Genomic DNA, 23919 nt, shown 5'->3' with positions numbered 1-23919 from the left:
GGGGGGGGGGGGGGGGGGGGCGGGGACAAGCTGCCTCCCGTCCTGTTCCTGAGAAGACAGGCACTGGACCAGCCTCTCCAGACTGCAAGTCGCAATCTGTATTAAGAGCTTATAAAATACCCAAACCCTGTGACCTAAGGAAATACTTTAAAAATTAAAATTATAATTATATATACAGACATTATCACAGTATTATTTATAATAACACAATTCGAAAAATCCAGGGATGCAATCATATTTAGTAACAAGGAAGAGTGTTTATGATATATTAAATTTTAGAAAGCAGGTTAGGAATGGTACAATCTCATTTTAGTTAAACATACACACACAAATAAATTTGTGTGTGTCTACACACACATAAAAGTGTATAGAGAGAGCAATAGATATACAGAGATATATATCCAAAAGGTAATTACTGGGGTGTCTGGCTAGCTCGGTTGGTAGAGCATGGGACTCTTGATCTTGGGGTATCTTGAGTTCAAGCCCCACATTGGGTGTAGAGCTTGCTTTTATTATTTTTTTTAAAGAGGTAATTACTAATTAGTAAGGTCATCTTTCTAAAGTGAACATTTATAATTTTAAAGGATTTTATTGTTGTTTATGAATAGTTTTGATGTGATTAAGTACTTTTTAAAAAAAGATATTTATTTATTTGACAGAGAGAGAGACAGCGAGAGAGGGAACACAAGCAGGGGGAGCGGGAGAGAGAGAAGCAGGCTTCCCACCGAGCAGGGAGCCCAATGCGGGGCTCGATCCCAGCACCTCTGGGACCATGACCTGACTGAAGGCAGATGCTTAACGACTGAGCCACCCAGGTGCCCCTAAACACTTTTGATATAATGTAAAGCTAAAAAAAAATGTGTACAGGGCGCCTGGGTGGCTCAGTTGGTTAAGCGACAGCCTTCGGCTCAGGTCATGATCCCGGAGTCCCTGGATCGAGTCCCGCATCGGGCTCCCTGCTCAGCAGGGAGTCTGCTTCTCCCTCTGACCCTCCTCCCTCTCATGCTCTCTGTCTCTCATTCTCTCTGTCTCAAATAAATAAATAAAATCTTTAAAAAAAAAATGTGTACAGCCAAGGGCGTAGGGGTGGCTCAGTCAGTTAAGCATCTGACTTCAGCTCAGGTCATGATCTCAGGGTCCTGGGATAGAGTCCCACATCAGGCCCCCCCTGCTCTGGGCTCCCCCTGCTCCTCGGGGAGCCTGCTTCTCCCTCTCCCTCTGCCTGCCACTCCCCCTGCTTGTGCTCTCTCTCTGTTAAGTAAATAAATAAAATCTTGAAAAAAAAAAAAAGGAAATGCGACCATTTGTGGGGAAAAATATATATGTCTACACATCCAATTTCGTGTAAATAAATGGGATATTTCTGGTAACTGCTTGTCTGAAAAGGGAAATTGGGTGGGAGCAGGGGAAAGGAGACCTTTTTTGGTCCCTTTTGAATTTTATACCATGCACATATATTCCCTATTCATAAATACTTTCAAATCTTAGAGGTTAGAAAGCTCTGTAGAATCATCAATAGTCGTTACTTCTGAGTGGTGGGATTGGAGTTATTTTCTGCTTTTTGTTTTACTGCACAGGCCGGCTATGTCTTTGTAAATAAATTAGTAAAAGTCTAGGTGGAAATGAAAACAAACTAACATTTTTATTTCCTGGTGCCCGGGGCTGGATTTCGGTCCCCGTTGCTGGAGGGCAAGCTCCCCCTCCCTGGCTCTCTCCATCCCAACACCCTCGGGGGCCTTGCAGAGCCTGGGGCTCCTGAAGCTGCAGGCTCCCCTCAGGGTTCCCAATGGGAACAGAGCTAGGTTCTCCGTGGTGCCTGGAAAGAGCACTGGACAGCAGCACGGGAAGGAAGGATGCCCCTCAAAACTTCGCTCAGGTTAGGGAAAGGTGCCCTCCGTGGGCAGCATAGCCCTGGGGACACTTGGCAAGAACGCCTCTGTGCAAATTGTCAGAAAGCTGCCCTTCCCCCAGGCAGACATATGCCCGCACCAGAGCACAGCCTGGTGAGAGGAGCTCGGACTGCCAACTCCGCCCCCTGAGCCACACACTTGTATAGTTAACAACCTGCCAAACTGTACCACAGCCCTGAAGCCTAGAGCAAAGATCAGATGTTGGTGGTTTCTTCAAGGAGCAAGGCAAGAAAAGGAGGAAGGAAGCGGGGGGAGGGGGGAAAGGGAGGGAGGCAGGCAAAGGGGAGGGAAGGAAGGGGCCAACCGCGCGCGCCCCCACACACACACACACACACACACACACACACACACACACGATCTCAACTAAGAATTCCCTGGGAAGCGGCTGTCTCTACCTGTCCAGACACACACACACACACACACACACACAAACACACACAAGCGGCTGTCTCTACTCGTCCAGAGTCCTGGGAGGCCGGCTGGCTCGGGGTGGGCGAGCTGCTCCTGTTCCCTGCGGCTGGGGGAGGGTCACCCCGTGTCAGAGAGACCTGCGGGCCTCTCACGGGGGCTGAAGAGAGGGCCCATGGTTTGCCAGTTCTCCGCCCTGGCCCAGAAGAACAGAAACCGCCTGGTCTCCCACCGCTCACTGCTCCAGACCAAGGGTGAGCAGACCCAGTCCGAAAGGGGAACCCTCTCCCAAGAGGGCTCCCAGGGAAAGGAAGTCCCACCTGCACAGTGGGCAGCCCTCTCCACAGGAGCGGTTAATGGGAGACTTCATCAAAAACAACAATGAAAGCTCAGGTCCTGGTCCAGACAAAAAATTCTTTTTCTCAGGAGTGGCCAAATTAGTAATCTGGAACATCAGGTAGAAGACATATCTCAGAACCCAGAGTGCATTTAGCTCGGAAATGGAAATCATGATGGAAAAGGAACTTGAAAAATACATCTAAGGGGAAAAAAAGAAAAAAAAAAAGAAAATCCGGGGCACCTGGGTGGCTCAGTCGGTTAAGCGTCTCCCTTTGGCTCAGGTCACGATCCTGGGGTCCTGGGATCGAGCCCTGCATGGAGCTACCGGCTCAGTGGGGAGCCTGCTTCTCCCTCTCCCTCTGCTGCTCCCCCTACTTGTTCTCTCTCTCTCTCTGTCAAATAAAGAAATGAAATCTTGAAGAAAAAAAAAAAAAAGAAAGAAAATCCAGGAGACCTAACATGTGAATAATGGGAGTTGCAGAAGGAGAAATAGTTACAGATGGGGGATAATAAAGGAGAATTTACATAATCTGAGACTTGAGTCAGTGCATCAGAAGGGCTCACCATATTCTAGCCAGCTGTGACTTTTTAAAAAAGAAACACACGGGGGCGCCTGGGTGGCTCAGTCCATTGATCTCAGGGTCCTGGGAGGGAGCCCCGCCAGGCTCCCTGTTCTCCCTCTGCCTCTGCCCCTCTCCCCCACCCCACACCCCCATCTCCGCAGGTGCTCTCTCTCTCTCTCAAATAAATAAATAAAACCTTAAAAAATAAATTAAAATAAAAAGATGCTCACGTGTGCTGTAAAATCCTAGATTTCAAGTGCGGGGAGGGGATAAAAATATTGCAAAGGTCTCCCCTGGGTTCAAGGGAAAGCTCGGAGAAGCATCTTGACATAGACAAGTCCGGGGACTCCGTCTGGGTTTGCAGGACGGGAAAGGTCACCACCTGCAGCGCTGAACAATGCAGAATCCCAATTAACTAAGGAGAAAAGAGGAAGAGAAACTTAGAAGCCTGCAAAAGTAAGGAGGAAAAAAAAAAGGAAGACAGGAAACAAAGCATAAAGTGTAACAAATACAATGGAAATGATATAAAAAGAATCAAATCAGGTATCAGTTCCTTCAAAAAAAAAAATTGAATGGGCTAATTTCTGTACCAAAACTGAGTTAGAAAACAAAATCTGGCATCTAGAAGTGACAAAGTGGCTAAAAATAAAAGGATGAGTCACTTACCATATACCAAGCAAAGGCACACGAGAGAGTGACAACACACATCCAAGCATCTAAAAGCATTAAACCTTGAACAATGGGGGATATTTTAGATGGGTACCAGAGTCACTCCGTGAGAAGAGATGCACCAAATATCATAGCAGCCAGATACTTGCAACAAACTCTCAGAAATCCAAGTTCTTTACTTGATTTTATTTAGGGTGCCTGGATGGCTCAGTCAGTTAAGCGTCTGCCTTCCACTCAGGTCATGATCCCGGGGTCCTGGGATCAAGTCCCATATTCGGCTCCTTGCTCAGCGGGGAGCCTGCTTCTCCCTCTGCCTGCCGTTCCCCCTGCTTGTGCTTGCTCTCTCTCAGTTAAATAAATAAGATCTTTTAAAAAATAAAATAAGACTTTATTTCTTTATTTGAGAGAGAGAACAAAAGTGGGGAGGTAAGGGGCAGAGGGAGAGGGAGAACCAGGCTCTCCGCCCAGCAGGGAGTCCTCCACGGGTCTCAATCCCAGGACCCCTGAGATCATGACCTGAGCCAAAGGCAGACGCTTAACTGACTGAGCCACCCAGGTGCCTCCCCCCACAGGTTCTTTCTTTCTTTCTTTTTTTAAAGATTTTTATTTATTTATTTGACAGTGAGAGACACAGCAAGAGAGGGAACACAAGCAGGGGGAGTGGGAGAGGGAGAAGCAAGCTTCCCGCAGAGCAGGGAGCCCGATGCGGGGCTCGATCCCAGGATCCTGGGATCATGACCTGAGCCAAAGGCAGACACTTAACGACTGAGCCACCCAGGCGCCCCCAGGTTCTTTATTTAAAAAACAAAACAAAACACAATAATAATGGAAGGCTTTATTTTTTTTTTTAAAGATTTTATTTATTTATTTGAGAGAGAGAATGAGAGAGGGGGAGGGTCAGAGGGAGAAGCAGACTCCCCGCCGAGCAGGGAGCCCGATGTGGGACTCGATCCAGGGACTCCAGGATCATGACCTGAGCCGAAGGCAGTCGCTTAACCAACTGAGCCACCCAGACACCCCATAATGGAAGGCTTTAATATTTTTTCAGAATGTTGACAAATCAAGTTGGCAAAAAGTAAAGCCACAGCATATGGATAATATAAGGAACTTAAAGTCAGCATTCACTTCTTAGGTATAAAACATTTACAAAATTCAATTATTGATCGGCCCCTGAGAAATCTCTAATAAATTTCCCCAAGTAGATTTTGCACATTTTTTATCATAATCAAATAGATTTCAATAAGTTTATAAAATGAGGGGTGCCTGGGTGGCTCAGTCAGTTAAGCGACTGCCTTGGGCTCAGGTCATGATCTCAGCGACCTGGGATCCAGCCCGACATCAGGCTCTGCTCAGCAGGGAGTCTGCTTCTCCATCCCCCCCACCCCCCATTCATGCTTGCTCTCTGCCGCTGAAATAAATAAAATCTTTTTTTTTTAAGTTTGTAAAATGACCCAAAAACTCTACTTAGAAACCAAGAAACATCCTCCAAAATGACCTCCAGATCAAAGAGAAAATTACAAATTATCTAGAAGGTAATAAAAATTACACTTTGTATGGGACCTATATTCAGGTAAGTAGTACTCTTTTGTTTTTTAAGAAGATTGAAATTAGCGAACTACGTGATTCAATTTAAGGAAATCAGTAATATAAACCAAGCAAAAGTAGCAGGAGGGATTTAATACAGATGAAAGAGAAAAATAAATAAAAAGCTAGTGGAAAGGTAAGTAAGTTTTCTTTGAAAAACCAAATAAGCCAACACTTGGCAAAGCCAATCCAGAAAAAGGGAAAATGCAAGTGCTATTATTAGGAACAGAATGGCTACTGTATTCACAAAAAATGGAAAAGATGGAAAAAATTATAAGAGATGTTAATGCAAGTCCATGCAACAAAATTGAAAATCTGCAGGAAATGGATGACTTCCTCATAAATTTTGGACTACCGCTGAACTCTACCATAATGTCATAGATAGGGTCCAAGCATTTCAATTCCATAAAATGCAGGGTTGCATCACTGCAAGATTAATGAAAACCAGTACTTTTTAATCTTACAGGGACTCAGCATCAGGCCACGCAGCACCACATCATCCGGGTTCCTAGGAGGGAGGGAGGGGCACCCACTCAGCAGGAGGCTCAGAGCCAACTGCAAGGCAGGGGTGGGAGGGAAGGGAGATGAGCCAGGCTCTGTGTAGGGTTTGGACCCCAGGACAGACTGATGGTGGCTGTTTCCTTCCACTGGAAAGCCTCACGCTTGTCCCTTGCGAAGTAAAAAATGCTCTCCAACTGAGCAAGTCCCTAAGAGGCGGTCACCTCCAAATCCCCTTCCAAACTCACACTGCAGTACACGTTGGCTGGCCCATGGTTGAGAATAGGGATTTAGGCAGGGGACAACAGTTGGATTATGTCCAATGGTAGGGCACCTTATTCATGGAATTTTATATGACTAAAATGTATTGAAAAAGTAAAAGAGAACAGACCCAATAACCACAGAAAAATTAGACAGGTAATTATAACAGATTTTTTAAAAAGATTTATTTCTTTATTTGAGAGAGAGTGGGGGGGGAGGGGCAGGAGGAAAGAAATCTCAAGCCGACTCCGTGCTGAGCATGGAGACCTACACGGGGCTCAATCCCACGACCCTGAGATCATGACCTGAGCCGAAACCAAGAATCAGACGCTTTAACCAACTGAGTCACCCTGGCACCACTATAATAGATTTTTTTAAAGATTCATTTCTGTGATATCTGTTATGGTGATGTGTAATCAGTGATCTCTGATGTTACCACTGTAATTATTTGGGGACAACCACAAACTGCGCCCTATAAGATGGTGAACTTAATATCGGTTTGTATGTTCTGACTGCTTACTGACTGGCCATTCCTCCATCTCTCACCCTCCCTTTGGGCCTTTCTAGTCCCTAACACACAACAATATTAAAATTAGGCCAAGTAATAACCCTACAGCGGCCTGTGAATGTTCAAGAGAAAGGAAGAGTCCCATGTCTCTCACTTGAAATCAAAAGCTAGAAATGATTGAGCTTAGTGAGGAAGACCTCTCAGAAACTGAGACAGGCTGAAAGCGAGGCCTCTTGGCCCAGTGAGCCAACTTGTGAAAGCAAAGGAAAAGTTCTTGAAGGAAAGGAAAAGTGCCACTCCAATGAACACATGAATGATAACAAAGCAGGCTTTGATGTGGAGAAAGGTTTAGTGGTCTGGAGAGAAGGTCAAACCAGCCCCAACATTCCCTTAAGCCAAAGCCTAACCCAGAGCAAGGCCCTGACTCCCTTCAATTCTGTGAAGGCTGAGAGGTGAGGAACCTGCAGAAGAGTCTGAAGCAAGCAGAGGTTGGTTCAGGAGGACTGAGGAAGGAAGCCGTCTTCATACCATCAAAGGGCAAGGGAAGCAGCAAGTGTTGATGTAGAAGCTGCAGCAAGTTCTCCAGAAGATCGAGCTAACATAACTAATGAAGGAAGCTACACTCAACAACAGATCTTCAGTGCTGATGAAACAGCTTTCTATTGGATGAAGACACCATCTAGAACTTCTGTAGCTAGACAGAAGTCAACGCCTTGCTTCAAACCTTCAAAGGTCAGGCTGACTCTCTTGCTAGGGGCTCATGCAGCTGGTGACTTTATGTTGAAGCCAATGCTCATTGACCATTCTGAGAATCCTAGGACCCTTAGGAATTATGCTAAATCTACTCTGCCCGTGCTCTACAAATGGAACAAAGCCTAGATGACAACACATCTGTTTACAACATGATTTACTGAGTATTTTAAGCCAAATGTTCATACCTCCTGCTCAGAAAAAAAAAGATTTCAAAATATTACTGCTTGTTGACAATGCACCTGGTCACCCAAGAGCTCCGATGGAGATGGACGGTGAGATTTATGTCATGTTCAGTCCTGCTAACACAACATCCACTCTGCAGCCCATGGATCAAGGAGTCATTTCAACATTCAAGTCTTTTTATTTAAGAAATACACTTCATAAGACTGTAGCTGCCATAGATAGTGATTCATCTGATGGATCTGGACAAAGTAAATTGAAGACCTTCTGGAAAGGATTCATCATTCTAGGTGCCATTAGGAATATTTGTGATTCCTGGGAATCAACATGAACGGGAGTTTGGAAGAAGTTGATTCCAACCGTATGGATGACTTTGAGGGGTTCCAGACTTCAGTGGAGGAAGTCACTGGAGATGTGGTGGAAACAGCAAGAGAACTAGAAGCAGAAGTGGAGCCTGACCATGGGACCGAATGGCTGCAATCTCATAAAACTTTAACGGATCAGGGGCTGCTTCTTAAGGATGAGCCAAGAACGTGGTTTCTTGATGGAATCTATTCCTGGTGAAGATGCTGTGAAGATGGTTAAAATGACAATAAAGGATTTAGAATGTTCCATAAACACATTAAAGTGTTCTAGTTCATTCTACGGATACTCTACAATACACTTGCCATCGCTCTGTGAACCTGGTGATACTCGTCTGACATGCTAGCCTAGTAAATGCAAAGTAAATACGACAGAGTGCAAATCTTGTTTGTATTTTAACCAAATTTTAGTGCTTCCTGCTTTTCTGTTAAATATACAGTTGTAGGGCTCCTGGGTGGCTCAGCCATTAAGCGTCTGCCTTTGGCTCAGGTCATGATCCCGGGGTCCTGGGATCGAGCCCCGCGTCGGGTTCCCTGCTCAGCGGGGAGCCTGCTTCTCCCTCTCCCGCTCCCCCTGCTTGTGTTCCTGCTCTCGCTGTGTCTCTTTCTGTCAAATAAATAAACAAAATCTTAAAAAAAAACTTTTTTAAAAAAATGCAAGCTGCAGAAAAGGCACAGGATGACTCCACTGAGGTTTCTGAAAGATACACAAAAGTATGTTTTCAAGCAATCTTGCAATAGGAAAGGTAGATCGGGTACTCGTGTTTTCCCTGTATAATTTCTCACCGGCTCTTTCTAGCCTTAAAGTAAACATGCTGTCAGCCGACTTGGAAGAGGTGATGATCACACAGAACCCAGTCCATCTGTTATCTCTCTCCCTGTTCCTTCTCCTTGGCTAGTCTACGTCACAAAGTCAGTGCATGATTCATCAGTCTCCCTAAACAAAGAGCGAATGTTTATTAAGCATGTGCCGTTATGTATATACTCAGTGTTTGGTAGAGAAAGGAATGCTTTGGGAAAGTTGACCTGATTAAAATAAGCAGCAATGGGAAGCAAGGTGGGTGGGGGGGCAGGGGAACCAGTCAAAAGACTCCGTAGCGGGCCAAGTGTTCCTCTCCTGTTCAAAGTTGTTCAGAGCTTCCCTAATGCCTGGAAAATAAAGGCCAAATTCCTGAGCTTAATATCCAAGACCGTCCACAGTCCGGCTTCTGACACATTTTTCTGATCTCTTCTATTACTTCCTCCCATCGGAAGCTTCCCGTCCAGTCTGGCTTTACTCGGGGCCCCGACCTCTGTTCACACACTTTTCCATTCGACCTTCCTAAGTCTCGCTTCATTTATTTTTATTTTATTTTTTTATTTTTTAAAGATTTCTTTCTTTATTTGAGAGAGCGAGAGAGAGAGCACATGGGAGGGGGGAGGGTCAGAGGGAGAAGGAGACTCCCTGCCGAGCAGGGAGCCCGATGCGGGACTCAATCCAGGGACTCCAGGATCATGACCTGAGCCGAAGGCAGTCGCTCAACCAACTGAGCCACCCAGGCGCCCTCGCTTCATTTAAAAATAGAGACTCCAAGTTGTTGTTCAGTGGGTATAGAGATTCAGTTTTGCAAGATGGAGAGTTCTGGAAGTTGGTTGCACAACACTCAAGTTGGTTGTACTCAACACTGCTTAACTGGACACTTAAAGATGATTAAGACAGGGGGCGCCTGGGTGGCTCAGTCGGTTGGGCGACTGCCTCCGGCTCAGGTCATGAACTCAGGGTCCTGGGATCGAGGCCTGCGTCAGGCTCCTTGCACAGTGGGGAGTCTGCTTCTCCCTCTCCCTTTGCCCCTCCACCAGCTCATGTCCTCTCTCTCTGTCAAATAAATAAATAAAAATCTTAAAAAAAAAAAAAAAAGACGGTTAAGATGGTCAATTTCATGCTATGGGTATTTGACCCCAATTAAAAAAAAAAAATCAGAAGCTGATTTACCTTCAAAAAAAAAAGACTCCAGTGATAGTCTCCCAGTTCTTTCCTAACCAGCCCTCTCTCTCCTCTGAACTCCTAGGGCTCTTATGTTTACAACTCATGTGGCTTTCGATCTTGCCCAGTCTTACAAGTGTTTCATGACTATTCATTTGTCTTCTCATCTCTCCCCGCCAGTTTGGTCGCACACATTTTAACAGCGGTCGATAAATACCTGCGATTAAATGCCTGGCCTCAGAACCAAAATCAAAGTGCAGAGAAAATGACAAACCACAGTGACTGCTTTCATGTTAAAAATATTTATTTTTCTAAAAGATCACACAAAAGTTGAGAAGAGAAAGGATGTCGACTAGCCTACATCAAAATCTGGGCTGAAAGGACAAAGAGCTGCCTAAAGAAGCTGGTGGCTGAGCCAACTGCGGAGATCGGGGTGGCCGCGGGCCAACGGGACCAGCGGCCTGGGTCAGCACACTCACGGGCCCCGCCAGCGCGCGGTGGGCCCTGCATGGCTGCTGGCTCCCATCGTTCCTCCTTTTCGGGAAGCGAGAAGCAGGAGCTCACTCCTTAGACATGTTCTTGATGGTCTTGTGCTCCTTCATGGCCTTTTCCCAATCGGTCCCATTGAACTCCTCAATGACCACGCTCCGCACGGTGCCCTCATCCAGGCAATGTGGGGCGATTCCTGGGGGGAGGTGACACAGAAAAAGGAAGGTCCCAGGTGTGAACGAGAGCGGGGCCTGGGCTGGCTGGCGGACAAACCCACACCTGCAAGCAGCGGTGGCGATCCACTGTTAAAGCTTACGACCCCACAACGTCAGCTTCCCGGCTCCCTTTCCTTCCCGGCGGGTGGGGGTCAGACTTCCTAAGCCAGGGATGCCAGGGCTGGATAGCACTCAGTACCAAGCTGAGAGCACAAAGTACCAAGATCCAAGCCTAGAACAACCTCTGACTGGCAGCCTGAAGAATTCACCGGCCTTGTCCAGGGTTTTAATAGAACTTTCTAAGTATTAAACACCTGCCCACCTTTATAGGATTTTCTACTTTCCAAAAGCCTTTCTTGATTCTTAAGGCAGGCAGGCAGGCAGGCCTCTCCAAGTGGTACATGAAGAACACACAGTAGCTGCTAAAGAAGTGGGGTGGGGAGGGGGCGCACGGCTGGCTCAGTCCATGGACCACACGACTCTTGATCTCAGGGTTGTGAGTTCGAGCCCCACATTGGTTGTAGAGATTGCTTTAAAAAATTTTTTTTTAGAGATGCCTGGGTGGCTCAGTCGGTTAAGCGTCTGCCTTCGGCTCAGGTCATGATCCCAGGGTCCTGGGATCGAGCCCCGCATCAGGTTCCCTGCTTCTCCCTCTGTCTTCTGCTCCCCCTGCTTGTGCTCTCTCTCTGACAAATAAATAAAATCTTTAAAAAAAAAAAAAAAAAGGAAACAAGATTCCTTGACTGCTACTTTCCACACCGCAATTGGTGTCATTCCCCCCTCAGATCCAGGTTGGACCTGAAGAGGAGGGGCTTGGGGACTTTCATTGTTTATATTTTAAAAAACTGAAAAACCTTTTTTTCAAACAGAATCTTTCCTAACGGCATTATCAACACTCCTCACTCTTGCCTCCTTCACTCCCTGAACCATCCTCGGGGTGAAAATTCCCTCCCTTACCACCCCGCCAGCCCCCCAAGGCCCATCTCCTCTCCTCCCTCTATCCCTCAGCGTCAGCCCCCAGCAACCAGCAAATGAAGGCAGGATCTGGATGGGTGACCAGAGGCAATCTTCTCTCCCATCACTGGGAAAGAGCGTTGCTGAACAGCCCTGTTCTTCTAAGACCTCCACGTGCACAGGCCCTGCCAAGCAAGAGGCAAGCCAGAGAGGCCAGCGCCCGGCCTAGCAATCGGCGTATGAACCCGGGGCAGCCGCAGGTGTCCCCGTGTCCCCCCTGCACGGGCAGCCGGCCCCCTTCACTCACCGAAGCCTCCGGGGTTGGAGCGCGGAGTATAGAAACTCTGGACGCCGCACCTCTTACAGAAGGTGTGCTGAGCTTTGTGCGTGTTGAACGTGTATGTGGTTATGCTCTCGGCTCCCTACGGGGGGAACGGGCGAAAGAGATGTTCTCCTTTTACAAAGAGTGTTTTTTGGTTTTTTTTCCGGTCATCAAAAAAATTACATCTTTTAAAAGGCTCCATGGGGAGGGGATCCCCTTCTGTAGAGCTCTCAGGGTTATGAGGACATGTCCAACCTCCCACAGAGATAGAGGCGTCTGAAGGACAGGGACCCGCCTACACTGCCCAGAGCCACGTCAGGCCGGAGCCGGGCGGCTCGCAGCTTCTCTTAGTCAAGTGCACACAGGATGACTCAGCCTTGAGCTGTCCCAGCTCCACCACAACACAGCGCGTCCTGTCCACGTCAGGGAGTGAAAATGAAAACACCTGCCTCCTAGGCCTCAGAGGGGAGACAGGTCACCTTAGCGACAGGCTCTCCATGTCCCCGAACAGCACTGCTCGAGATCTGGAGACAACTGTTGACTGTATTTGAATTCACGTACAAAGGACAAACCAGGAAAAGAATATTTGCCAGACGTCATAGTCACAGGGCTAATTTCCTTAATGGAGAATATAAATGGGAAACTGGGCAAAATGACAGAGAAGAAGGAAAATAAATCACTCCTTCACCTATGAAATGATATGCACACTCAGAAATGGCAATGAGGTTTGTTTTTTTTTCACTGTCAGGTGGGTATGAATAAAAAAAAGTTGGTTAACTTGGTACCGAGTATGTGGACAAACGCACGCACTCACATATCAGTCACGGGAATAGAAATTGGTAAAATCTGGCAACATCTACCAACGTTTAAAAATGTACACATCCTTTAACACAGCAATTCCACTTCTAGGAGTTTATCCTACAATCAAAATTCCATATGTGTCCAATGACACGTACATAGATATTCTAGCACTGTTTAAAACAAGGCTAAAGGGGCACCTGGGTGGCTCAGTCGGTTGAGCGCCCAACTCTTGGTTTCAGCTCAGGTCATGACTCAGGGTCATGAGATCAAGCCCCGTGTCGGGCTCCACTCTCAGTGCGGAGTCTGCTCAAGATTCTCTCTCCCTCTTCCTCTGCCTCTGCCCTCCCCCAACTTGCTCTCTCTAAAAATAAATAAAATCTTTTTTTTTAAGATTTTATTTACTTATTTATTTATTTGTCAGAGAGAGAGAGAGAGAGAGCACAAGCAGGGGGAGAAGCAGGCTCCCTGCTGAGCAGGCAGCCCGACGGAGGCCTCGATCCCAGGACCCTGAGATCATGACATGAGCGGGAGGCAGACGCCCAACAGACTGAGCGACCCAGGCGCCCTAAATAAAATCTTAAAAAAAAAAAGAAAAGACAGTTCTACTTCCAAATACTAATATGGAACAACCTCCAAGGTTAAACGTTAAGTGAAAAAGCAAGGTATAAAATAATTTGTACAGTATATTATCATTTCTTTTTTTTTTTTTACCATTTCTATTTTTTAAAGATGGATGTACCTTGGTCTGTACATATATATATATATATATACACACACTCACACACACACACATTCATATGTATATGTTTCTTTACACATATATTTATAAAGAAATAGCTAAGAAACAGTGGTTTCCAAGGAGAGAAACTGTGTGGCCGGAGGGTCAGGGGTGGAGGTTCTCACCAGAGTTAGACCTTCCCATCCTTTCCGCGCAGCCTGCCACCCAGCACCGCAGGACAGAAAGACCCTCAGAGCTCTGTGCCTCCCGTAAAAACAGCTCTGAGTCGTCATGCCACCACCCAGAGAAGCAGCAAAGAACAATTGCTAAGTGGTCCTAAACCACCCAGAGTCATCCGATCGGACACTTTCCCCCAAGAAATGATGGGGGGCAGTGGGCAGGGAGGGGCTGCCTCACACTTCACCTTGTTCGTTACTGGAGGTCACTCGGCGACATTCAGACCCTCATCCGCACAGTATTCCAGGCACCTGCCAACCTGACTCCGCCACCCACGGCCTGTCACCATCACACTGCCATATACTCTACCTTTCCGGCGACTTCTATTGTCTTGCCCCAGCGGAAACCGCCAATGACCGCCCTGCTGGCCGGTCTAATGGTTGCTTTTCTTGACCACTAGATTGGGAACTGGTTCCTCTTAACCTGACCTCTCGGTACCAGTCCTTCCATTTGGAAACAGGGGTCTCTGAGGACAGCACGCTCGACCGACGTTCCTCCTTCGCAGGCCCCTCTGTTCAACCCCTGTGAACGTCGGCGAGCCCCAGGGCTCTGGCCTCGGCCCCCTCCCGTCACCGGCCGCGCGCAGCCTCAGCTCTCCGCGCCCAGGAGCCGCCACTCCGGGAGCAGAAGCAGCGGATCGGCCCGCTCTCAGCGCCAGACGTACGCACCCAGCGGCCCCCGGCCCATCTCTGTCCCTGTGACTGCTGACGACACCTCAACTTTTCCGAGAAAGAGCCCCCGATGCTCACCCCGCCTCTGAAACGGGGGTTCTCAGCGCGTGGCCCCGGGACCAGAAGCATCACCGTCACCGGCGACCTCGTGGGAAAGGTCGATCCTTGGGTCCCGCTCCCAGACCCAGAGAATCGGAGTGGGGCCCAGCCAGCTCCCGAACGTGCCCTCCACGTGATCACGCACTCGCTGAAGTCTGAGAGCCACTACTCCGAAATGAATCTCAAATATCTGCTTTGTTTCCATCTCCGTGACCGCCACCCGAGCCCGCGTTCCCATCGCCTCCCGCCTCGCCACCCCTGCAACCTCCTGGCTGCCTCCCCGTCACAGCGGCTGCCTCCCCACACAGTCCGCTCCCCACCCGGCGGCCAAAGCCAGCTCTGAAAGCACTGAAGCAGGCCTGTCGCTACCCTGCTTGCTCCAAACCCTCCGCGGGCTGCGCGCTGCACAAAGGATAAAAGCTGTGTCAGGGCGCCTGGGGGGCTGAGTTAAGCCTCCAGCTCAGGTCCGCTTCTGGCGAGGCTGCTTCTCCCTCTACCCCTACCCCGCCCCCCCGTGCTCTCTTTTTCATTCTGCTCTCTCTCTAATAAATAAATAAAATTTAAAAAAACAAAACAAAAACCAACAAAACATCAAATCACTCCTTCAACAGGCTGGGGCCAAGTATGGTGCTCTAGGGCACCAGGAAATGCACTGATAAGCAGGCCCAAGGAGGAAATAAAGGGGGGAAAGTACCAATTCCGAGACCCAAGACCTTATGGCTGTACCTGGTGGCGCCTTCAGGAACCATCCATCACGGACGCTCAGGGGCGAAGCTGAACTGGGGCCATAGCCTCCAGAACGCTTCCGAGGAGAACAACTGGCATTCTCTGGGTGTACGGGGAAAACAGGGAGCAGTGTGCTACCCAAGGGTCCCCCTCGTCCACCAGGCACCCACACGAAGGATCAAGAAAAGGAGACAAAGTGGCCCCAAGTGTCCGGGATTAAATCTCACTCACTAGGAAAGGCCAGGACTCACGCACTCCTTCACTCAGTTAGTGGTTCCTCCCAGACACGGAGTGCCTATTCAACGCCAAGCCTGCAAGGCCAGGAGCTGGTCAGATGTGACTAAAGATGACGCTCGGAGACCCCAACGATTTTACAGAGGAGACAGACGTGGAAACACACCATTACACCAAAGAACAGTGAAGTCTGTCAGACCACAGTGGGGGGCGAGGGGAACCAAGGATGGAATGAAAGCCCCAGCCCACCCCATATTAGCGACACTAGGCCAAAAGTCTTTTCTTTCTTTTTTTTTTTTTTTTAGATTTTATTTATTTGTCAGAGAGAGAATGAGAAAGCTCAAGCAGGGGGAGCAGCAGAGGGAGAGGGAGAAGCAGGCTCCCCGCCAAGCAGGAAGCCAGACGAGGGACTTGATCTCAGGACTCCAGGATCACGACCCAAGCTGAAGGCAGGCACTTAACCGACTGAGCCACCCAGCCATCTTGCCAAAAGCCTTACTAAAAAGCTTGTATTCTTTTTTTTTTTAAAGATTTTTATTTATTATTTGACAGAGAGAATGAGAGAGAGAGAGCACATGAGAGGAGGGAGGGTCAGAGGGAGAAGCAGACTCCCCGCCGAGCAGGGAGCCCGATGCGGGACTTGATCCCGGGACTCCGGGATCATGACCTGAGCCGAAGGCAGTCGCTCAACCGACTGAGCCACCCAGGCGCTCAGTATTCTTTTTTTTTTTTTTAAGATTTTATTTATTTATTTGACAGAGAGAGAGCGCCGAGAGAGCACAAGCAGGGGGAGCACCAGAGGGAGAGGGAGAAGCAGGCTCCCCGCTGAGCAGGGAGCTGGACACGGGGCTCAGGACCCTGGGATCATGACCCACGCTGAAGGCAGATGCTTCACTGACCGAGTTCCCCAGGTGCCCCAAAAGCTTGCATTCTTTGACCAGCGATTTTATTTCTAAGAAAATTGATCCGAAAGAAATAACTTCTAAATTACCAGAGATTTATGCACAGGGAGGTTCACCACAGTATTGTTTATAATTGGGAAAAAAAAAAAAAATGGCACCCGACCTAGAAGTTTAAACATAGGAAACTGCTTCTGGTACATTCACATAACAAAATATCCTGTGGGAAAAAAAAGTGCTGCGAGTACAGGAATAACAGCATAAGTAAATTAGGAAAGGATTGTGGGGGAGGAAGAGATTCGGGGACCGAGGGGCAATGGAGGGAAGACTTACTTTTGTACCTTTCAAAAATGTGTACCAAGCACAAGAAAACTCCCCAAAATAATAAAGTTACAATTCTTTAAATCAGCAAGACCCATCAATATACTGCCTACAAGAGACTCACTTCAGACCTCAAGATACATGTAGATGGAAAGTAAAGGGATGGGAAAACACTGACCATGCAAATGGAGGCAAAAAGAAAGCGGGGGTAGCAACACTGTCATCAGACCAAAGAGATCTGAAAACAAAGACCCTAACAAGAGACAAAGGACACTACGTAATGACAGAGGGAACAATCCAACAGGAGGACATAACGGTTGTAAATATCAATGCACCCAACATGGGAGCACCTAGATCCATCAGGCAACTATTAACAGACCTAAGGAAATGGACAGTAATAGGTAACAGTAGGGGGCCCTAACTCCCAATTCCATCGATGGGTAGATCACCCAGACAGAAAATCAACAAGGAAACAGTGGCTTTGAAACTTTAATAATTTGAGCAAACTGGAGTGAGTCCACTTCTGGGCCTCTTGATAGAAGAGATTCTATGGATCTACATCTCTATCTGACCATGTTAACACTCCCTCGATGACTGTGTGCATAGAAGAAGCTTTCATATTGAGTGGAGTTACTTTTTCCCACTTCATTGTTCCCTGTGGACATTATTTTAGCTATTTTAGGGCCTGTGTATTTCCATGTGAATTTTACAGTAATCTTGGGGTACCTGGGCGGCTCAGTCAGTTAAGCAACTGACTCTTGGTTTCAGCTCAGGTCATGATCTCGGGGTTGTGGGATCGAGCCCCTCTTTGGTCTCCATGCTCAGCAGAGAGTCTGCTTGAGATTCTCTCTCCCTCTCCCTCTGCCCCTTCCCTGCTCATGCTCTCTCTCTTTCTCTCAAATAAATAAACAAATCTTTAAAAAAATGTATAGCAATCTTGTATATGTCTGCAAAAGCCTTCCTGGGATCTTGATAGACATCACATTAAATCTATAAACACTGTGCGGAGAATGAACATCAATACTATGTTGAGGTTCCCAGCCCATAGACATATGATGTCTATCCACTTATTAAGTTCTTCTTTAGTAACTTCATCGGCTTCCTGTAATATTCAGTACATAGATCAGGGACATGTTTTGCTAGTTGAACACCTACCTATTTAATTTTCTTTCCATTACTTGAAATGGTATGATGGTTTTAATTTCAGTTTCTTAGTATTCATTATTAGTATTAGACATGCACTTAATTTTTAAAATTGGGGTATAGGGCGCCTGGGTGGCTCAGTTGGTTAAGCGACTGCCTTCGGCTCAGGTCACGATCCTGGAGTCCCTGGATCGAGTCCGCATCGGGCTCCCTGCTCGGCGGGGAGCCTGCTTCTCCCTCTCCCACTCCCCCCTGCTTGTGTTCCCTCTCTCGCTGTGTCTCTCTCTGTCAAATAAATAAATAAAATCTTTAAAAAAAAATAAAAAAAAATAAAATAAAATTGGGGTATAATTCACATGCCATTAAATTCACCATTTTAATGTCAGAGCCAGGGAAGAGGTGGGCAAAATGGGTGAAGGAGGTCAAAAGGTACAAACTTTCAGTTCTAAAATGGGCATGGAGGGGCGCCTAGGTGGCTCAGTCAGTTGAGCGTCTGCCTTCGGCTCAGGTCATGATCCCAGGGTCCTGGGATAGAGTCCTGCATCGGGCTCCTTGCTCAGTGGGGAGCCTGCTTCTCCCTCTCCCTCTGCCCCTCCCCCCTACTTATGCTCTCTCTCTCAAATAAATAAATAAAATCTTTAAAAATAAAATAAAACGGGGGCGCCTGGATGGCTCAGTTGTTGGGCGTCTGCCTTCGGCTCAGGTCGTGATCCCGGGGTCCTGGGATCAAGCTTCACATGGGGCTCTCTGCTCAGTGGGAAGCCTGCTTCTCCCTCTCCCACTCCCCCGGCTTGTGTTCCTGCTCTCGCTAACTCTGTCAAATAAATAAATAAAATCTTTAAAAAATAAAAAATAAAATAAAATGGGCATGGTGACTATAGTTAAGAACACAGTTGTTGCATATTTGAAAGCTGCTAAGAGAAGAAATCTTAAAAGTCCTCATCAGAAGAAAAAAATTATTTTTTAATTACATATGTTGTCAGACATTAATTACTTAATTGTGCTGATCATTTTGCAATATATACAAATAATGAGTCATTCTGACATACCCCTAAGACTAATAATGTTACATGTCAGCTGTACCTCAATAAAATTTTGAATTGGGGCACCCGGGTGGCTCAGCTGGTTAAGCGACTGCCTTCGGCTCAGGTCATGATCCTGGAGTCCTGGGATCGAGTCCCGCATCGGGCTCCCTGCTCGGCAGGGAGTCTGCTTCGTCCTCTGACCCTATCCCCTCTCATGTGTTCTCTCTCTCATTCTCTCTCTCTCAAATAAATAAATAAAATCTTTAAAAAAAATAAAATAAAATAAAATAAAATTTTGAATTCACCATTAAAAAAATTTGTTGAAGATATATATTCTTCATTGGGAAATGATAAAAGTCGATCATAGACCAGAACAAAAGGTAAAATCCTATTTTGATAACGACATATACAATGTCATTGTTAATATTATTTAGCTGTATTTACCCAGGTAGAAAATAATGCACAAGGATATACACCTATATATATCAGTGGTTACTTTTGGTTGATAGGATTTGAGTGATCGTTTACTTTTTGGTTCTATTTTTAATGTTTTCACAGTAATATCAAGTATGCATCCAAAATATAAAGGGGAAAAATAACATAACCTTTCAGAAATACACGTGAAACCCAGGATGACAAGGACAATGGAGCTCCCAGAAGAGGTCCTGCTCTGCTCCCTTCCACCTGACCCTCCCCGGGGCACCTGCTGTAAGCCAGGGGCTCCTCACGCCTGCTCTTAGCACTAACCTTCAGGAGCTTGAAGCGAGAAGCCGGGACAATGAAGTGTCTATTCTGCTTCTTCTTGCAGATGCTGCAGCTACAAAAACACAGAGGAATTCTCAGGTTATAAACAAGCATCTGTACCCTCTGGGGGCCCAACGGGGCCCAACCCAGCATGTCCCAAGAGCCGGCTGACCCCAGAAGGGAAGCCCCTTTCGGCGCCATTCAGGGAAGGGGGAGCCCAGGCAGATGGACAGGCCTCTGCTCGGCAGTCAAAGCCACGTACCCCTCGGAAAGCCAGGCCCATCACAACCACATCCCTGCTGCCCATCCTCCCCCCACCCCGATTATTACAGTGAAGGGAAATGTTGGATTCTAGAGACGTTTGCAAAACAAATATCAGGCGTAGCTCCAATCTACTTCTCTGGGATACCCCGACACCAAAAACGGACAAGGAGGCCTCCGTTTCCCGCTTCCCTCCTCTGTCCATCACAGAAAGCCTAGCTCTGAGTCAAATGGGTCCTCCGAATTATCACCTTCCGGATGAAATCTAAATCCCCTTTTCAGTCCGTCTTGACAAAAATTCCTGATTTCATGCAGAATTCTCCAACAGGACTGGATCCTGTCGAACAAGGAGGTATGTGCTATTGGTTCAGATGTCACTGTCCTTGTTCTATCACAACGCCTGGGAAGGTGCTAAAAGGCGACCGTCCTCAGATCCTGGCAGAACCATCTGCCTCATCTAGAACAGAGCCAGAAGGCCTGGAACATGGTAAGCTTCCCGGGGTATACACCCTCTGCTCATTTCCCCTCCACCTGTGCCCAGCTCTGGACTCCTATGAGGACTCTGCCCAACCAAGGCTTTTCATTCAGTCCCCCGGGCTGACCTATGTCCAGAGATCACCACTCCCCATCACCCCACCAATGGTACGGTCTGAGGGGTGACACTGAGGGGCAGAAGCTGGAGGACCCTACTCTGTGTCCCCTGGGGCTCTGCTGTAGGAGTGAGCTCTCTCTCTCTCTCACACACACACACATGCACAGAGCAGGCCCAGTTATTTTTAGCGCCCCCCCATGTTTCAAAAAAAAAAAAATCTTATTATTGAAAACACCTAGCACATATAAAAGGAAAAAAAAAAAAATAGAACGAACTCGTAAGCCGCCGTCACGCCGTCAGGTGAGGCCAACAATTATCAGCTCCCGGCTGGGGCTGTTTCATAGGCAGCCTGACTCCCCACATGCTGCTCAAAGTGCTGCGTTTGAACTCTTAGGTCCTTCCAAGCAACTTGGGAAGAGAAAACACTCACTTGCAGTCGAAGATGTGCAAATCGGCTGAGGCCCAGACTTCGAAGCGAACTGCTCCACAATGGCAACCGCCCGTGTGCTTCACCAGGCCCTGGTATTCACTGAATGAAAGCACAAAAAATCAGAAAGATAAGGATTTCTGAATAGTCGGGCAGGACCTCGGCGCCCTAGCTCCCGCTTTTTCTCTCCCTCGTTGTTGGAAGAAGGAAGCAAGATGGGACAAAAGTCTTCTCTACACGACAGCCCCATGTATCTCTGCTTTTGAGGAGGACATACTGGCAATTAAATAAATAAAAGAAAGAAAGAAAAGAAAAGATTCAGTGCCTTCTTTCCTCTGACCTCTCTTTTTTCTATTTCTTACATTCCGTGAAGCTGCAAAATAAAACATTCCGAAAATATGGGAAATGGCAGTTGGGTGGAGGATCCTAATCCCACACTCAAACATTATTTATATGTCAGATACCTACTAAGATTTTTTGTGAGCTAGGCACAGGGGAGAGAGCGAGCAGTAAACAAGATACAGCAGACGTGTTCCAGGCCTACCAACCACATGCAGTCATCAAACAAATTACCCAAACAATATTTAAGGGGCTGTGATAAAAGCAGGCAGCTATGAAGAAGTACGACAAGGAGACCTGAGGCTGGTGGTTTGGAAAAGCCTTCTTCTGAGAAAGGCTCTTGGAATTTTGCTATATTCCCCTCCAGGATTTTGCATAGGCAGGACTCTTTACAGAGCTCTACTTACACATTACATACTATTTTAGTCCTCTCAAAACGTATATAAGCCAGGCCCTTGGTTGAACATTATTAAGTTTGAAAAATGTCATATTGCACTCCAAAAGGGCTGAATGCTTCTCAGTAATGAGAAAATATTTCACCCCACCCGCTCAAGCAATGATTACCGGAAAAATAGCTTGCGGCAGTTTTAATTTGCATTTTTTTGATTCATAAGACCGAATGCTTTTCCCTGTTTCTTTCCAAGTTGAATCGGTTAACTTGATGTATTTAAAATCTTTTCTGCATACACAAATAATGCTCATTGTAAAAAAAAAAATTAAAACACTACACTTGATAATGTTAAAAAGGAACGCCTCTGGTAATCTTAACACCTGGAGGGATCCACAGTTAACTATTTGCTATATACTCCTCCAGACTTTTCTTTTTTTTTTTATTCTTATGTTAATCCCGTACATTACATCATTAGTTTTAGGTGTAGTGTTCCATGATTCATTGTTTGTGCATAACACCCGGTGCTCCATGCAGAATGTGCCCTCCTCAATACCCATTACCAGGCTAACCCATCCTCCCACCCCCCTCCCCTCTAGAACCCTCAGTTTGTTTTTCAGAGTCCATCATCTCTCATGGTTCGCCAGACTTTCTATATGGTAACATTTTAACAAAAACAGTGCAGAGTTATGCATTCTTTTTGCATGTAAGTTAAGTGAGTGAGTTTGGGTTATTTAAATAAACGTACGTACTCACACCAATCTAATGGGAAAAAAAAAATCGTGTCTTCTATCAACGTTTAAAAATCTTTTTTCTTGACCATTTATCGAGTTTGTTTTAAAGTAAAAATTTACTTCAAGTTTGAGTTTTACATTTCTGAGAATCTTTATATCCCCTTAGCAACTGGTGGCTCACCACAGGGGCTCAAAAATGTTTAATGATGAATATAAAAAAATGTTCAGCCCATAATCCAAGATGATAAGTCAGAAAGTGAGGCGCACAGAAAACCAAGTATTTTATCTCTGAGAAGACTCACCCTAACTAAGAGAATTGCTTCAGGATTAAGGACAAAAGAACATTCTTGTTCAAGAAAAGGAGTAACCCTCAGGTTGTTATGCAAGTGTTAGGTTATCCTTGTTTTCTTCTGTGCTTTCGATCGCTCTTTGTAATTCACAAAATAATGGACGCAGAGATAGATTATCGGGGTACTAAAAATATTTCTCTGTAGCACAACTGTTGTACAGGACAGAGATCTAGATGCTGTCACATTTGGAGACAACAAGGCAGTCCTTGCCAGAGTTAATAGCTCATTTCGAACATCCCGGACACTCTGAAATCCTCCCCTGGCCATCTAAGGACCTGGATGGAGGTTCTTCTGCAGGAGCGAAGCTGGGGGAGCGCGAAGGAGAGCGAGCCACGCAGGAGCATCAAGTCGGCGGAGAGCGCAAGGCCTCCCTCTCCCCCCCGCCCCCCGCCCCCCGCCTTGGGTACCCGCGCCGCTGTTCAGAATACCGAGCATCTCTTTGCGCGCGCTTCTCCCGGGGATCAATACCCCCTCCCCCGCACTCCGCTCGCTCCCAGGGAGCGCCTGGAACAATAACGGGATCTCGCCTCCCGGTGGGTTCAAAACTATCCAAGCTTTTCTCCCCCCTCGCCACCTCTCTCTCGCACCCACGCTCCCAAAAAACACGTGCGCAAATATAAAAAGCGAGTCAGGTAGGCGCGAAGTCGTGGGGTTTATCTTCTTCTCGCTGGGAAAGGCCCCCGCGCCCTCGGCGCGCCAAGACGAGACACAGCGTCCCGAGCACGATGGCTGTCCCCGGGAAAGACCCTTTGTGTCCCAGGACGCGGCGCGGCTCTCCACACGCTCCCGGGGCGCAGCGCCCCGTCCGGTCCAGGGCCGCAAGCCCGCACCCAGCCAAGGCAAGCGGCCGTGCGAATGAGGGACGCGCCCGGGGCCACCACGGGGCCACGCGTCGGTCACGGTGCTGGAAAGACGGAGGGCGGAAAAGCCGCCGCGGCCCGCGCGACAGCCGCTCCCGCCCCGAGCGGGTCCGCGTGGCGCCGACTCCCGCGCCCGGCCCGGCCGCACTCACAAGGTGTCCAGCAGCAGCTTGGCGGCGCCCTCGAAGGTGAGCCTCTGTCGCTTCTGGAACGTCTCCCAGCGCTCCCGCTGGTCGCCCAGGTCGGGCAGAGTGGCAGCCGGGGGGGCGGGGGGCGGCGGCGGCGGCGGCGGCGGCAGCTCCGGCGGCGGCTGCCCCGGGCCCACCTCCCGGGCCCGCGGCGACGGCTGCCTCGGCCGCCGCTTCGCCGACG

At 47.6% G+C, this 23919-nt stretch overlaps 2 protein-coding genes across 2 annotated transcripts in view; one reads left to right on the top strand and one right to left on the bottom strand.

Moving 5' to 3' along the window:
* Positions 1–10309, top strand: part of PIGL (phosphatidylinositol glycan anchor biosynthesis class L) — a 92024-nt gene extending 81715 nt beyond the window's left edge. The window contains exon 7 of the mRNA XM_034989679.1: positions 10179–10309. Within this exon, the coding sequence (XP_034845570.1) occupies positions 10179–10211 (33 nt within the window). The 3' untranslated portion in view covers positions 10212–10309. The remainder of the gene's footprint in view (positions 1–10178) is intronic.
* Positions 10282–23919, bottom strand: part of CENPV (centromere protein V) — a 14103-nt gene continuing 465 nt past the window's right edge. Inside the window, exons 2-6 of the mRNA XM_034989309.1 lie at positions 23700–23897; positions 20880–20978; positions 19600–19669; positions 11964–12078; positions 10282–10683 (exon numbers count right to left, since the gene is read on the bottom strand). Of these exons, the coding sequence (XP_034845200.1) occupies positions 10559–10683; positions 11964–12078; positions 19600–19669; positions 20880–20978; positions 23700–23897 (607 nt within the window). The 3' untranslated portion in view covers positions 10282–10558. The remainder of the gene's footprint in view (positions 10684–11963; positions 12079–19599; positions 19670–20879; positions 20979–23699; positions 23898–23919) is intronic.

Source organism: Mirounga leonina, unplaced genomic scaffold (genome assembly GCF_011800145.1).
Source record: "Mirounga leonina isolate KUSES-001 unplaced genomic scaffold, KU_Mleo_1.0 Mir_488, whole genome shotgun sequence".
Classification (NCBI taxonomy): Eukaryota; Metazoa; Chordata; class Mammalia; order Carnivora; family Phocidae; genus Mirounga; species Mirounga leonina.
Note: the sequence above shows the minus strand (reverse complement) of the source record. Positions and strands in the feature narration are given on the sequence as shown.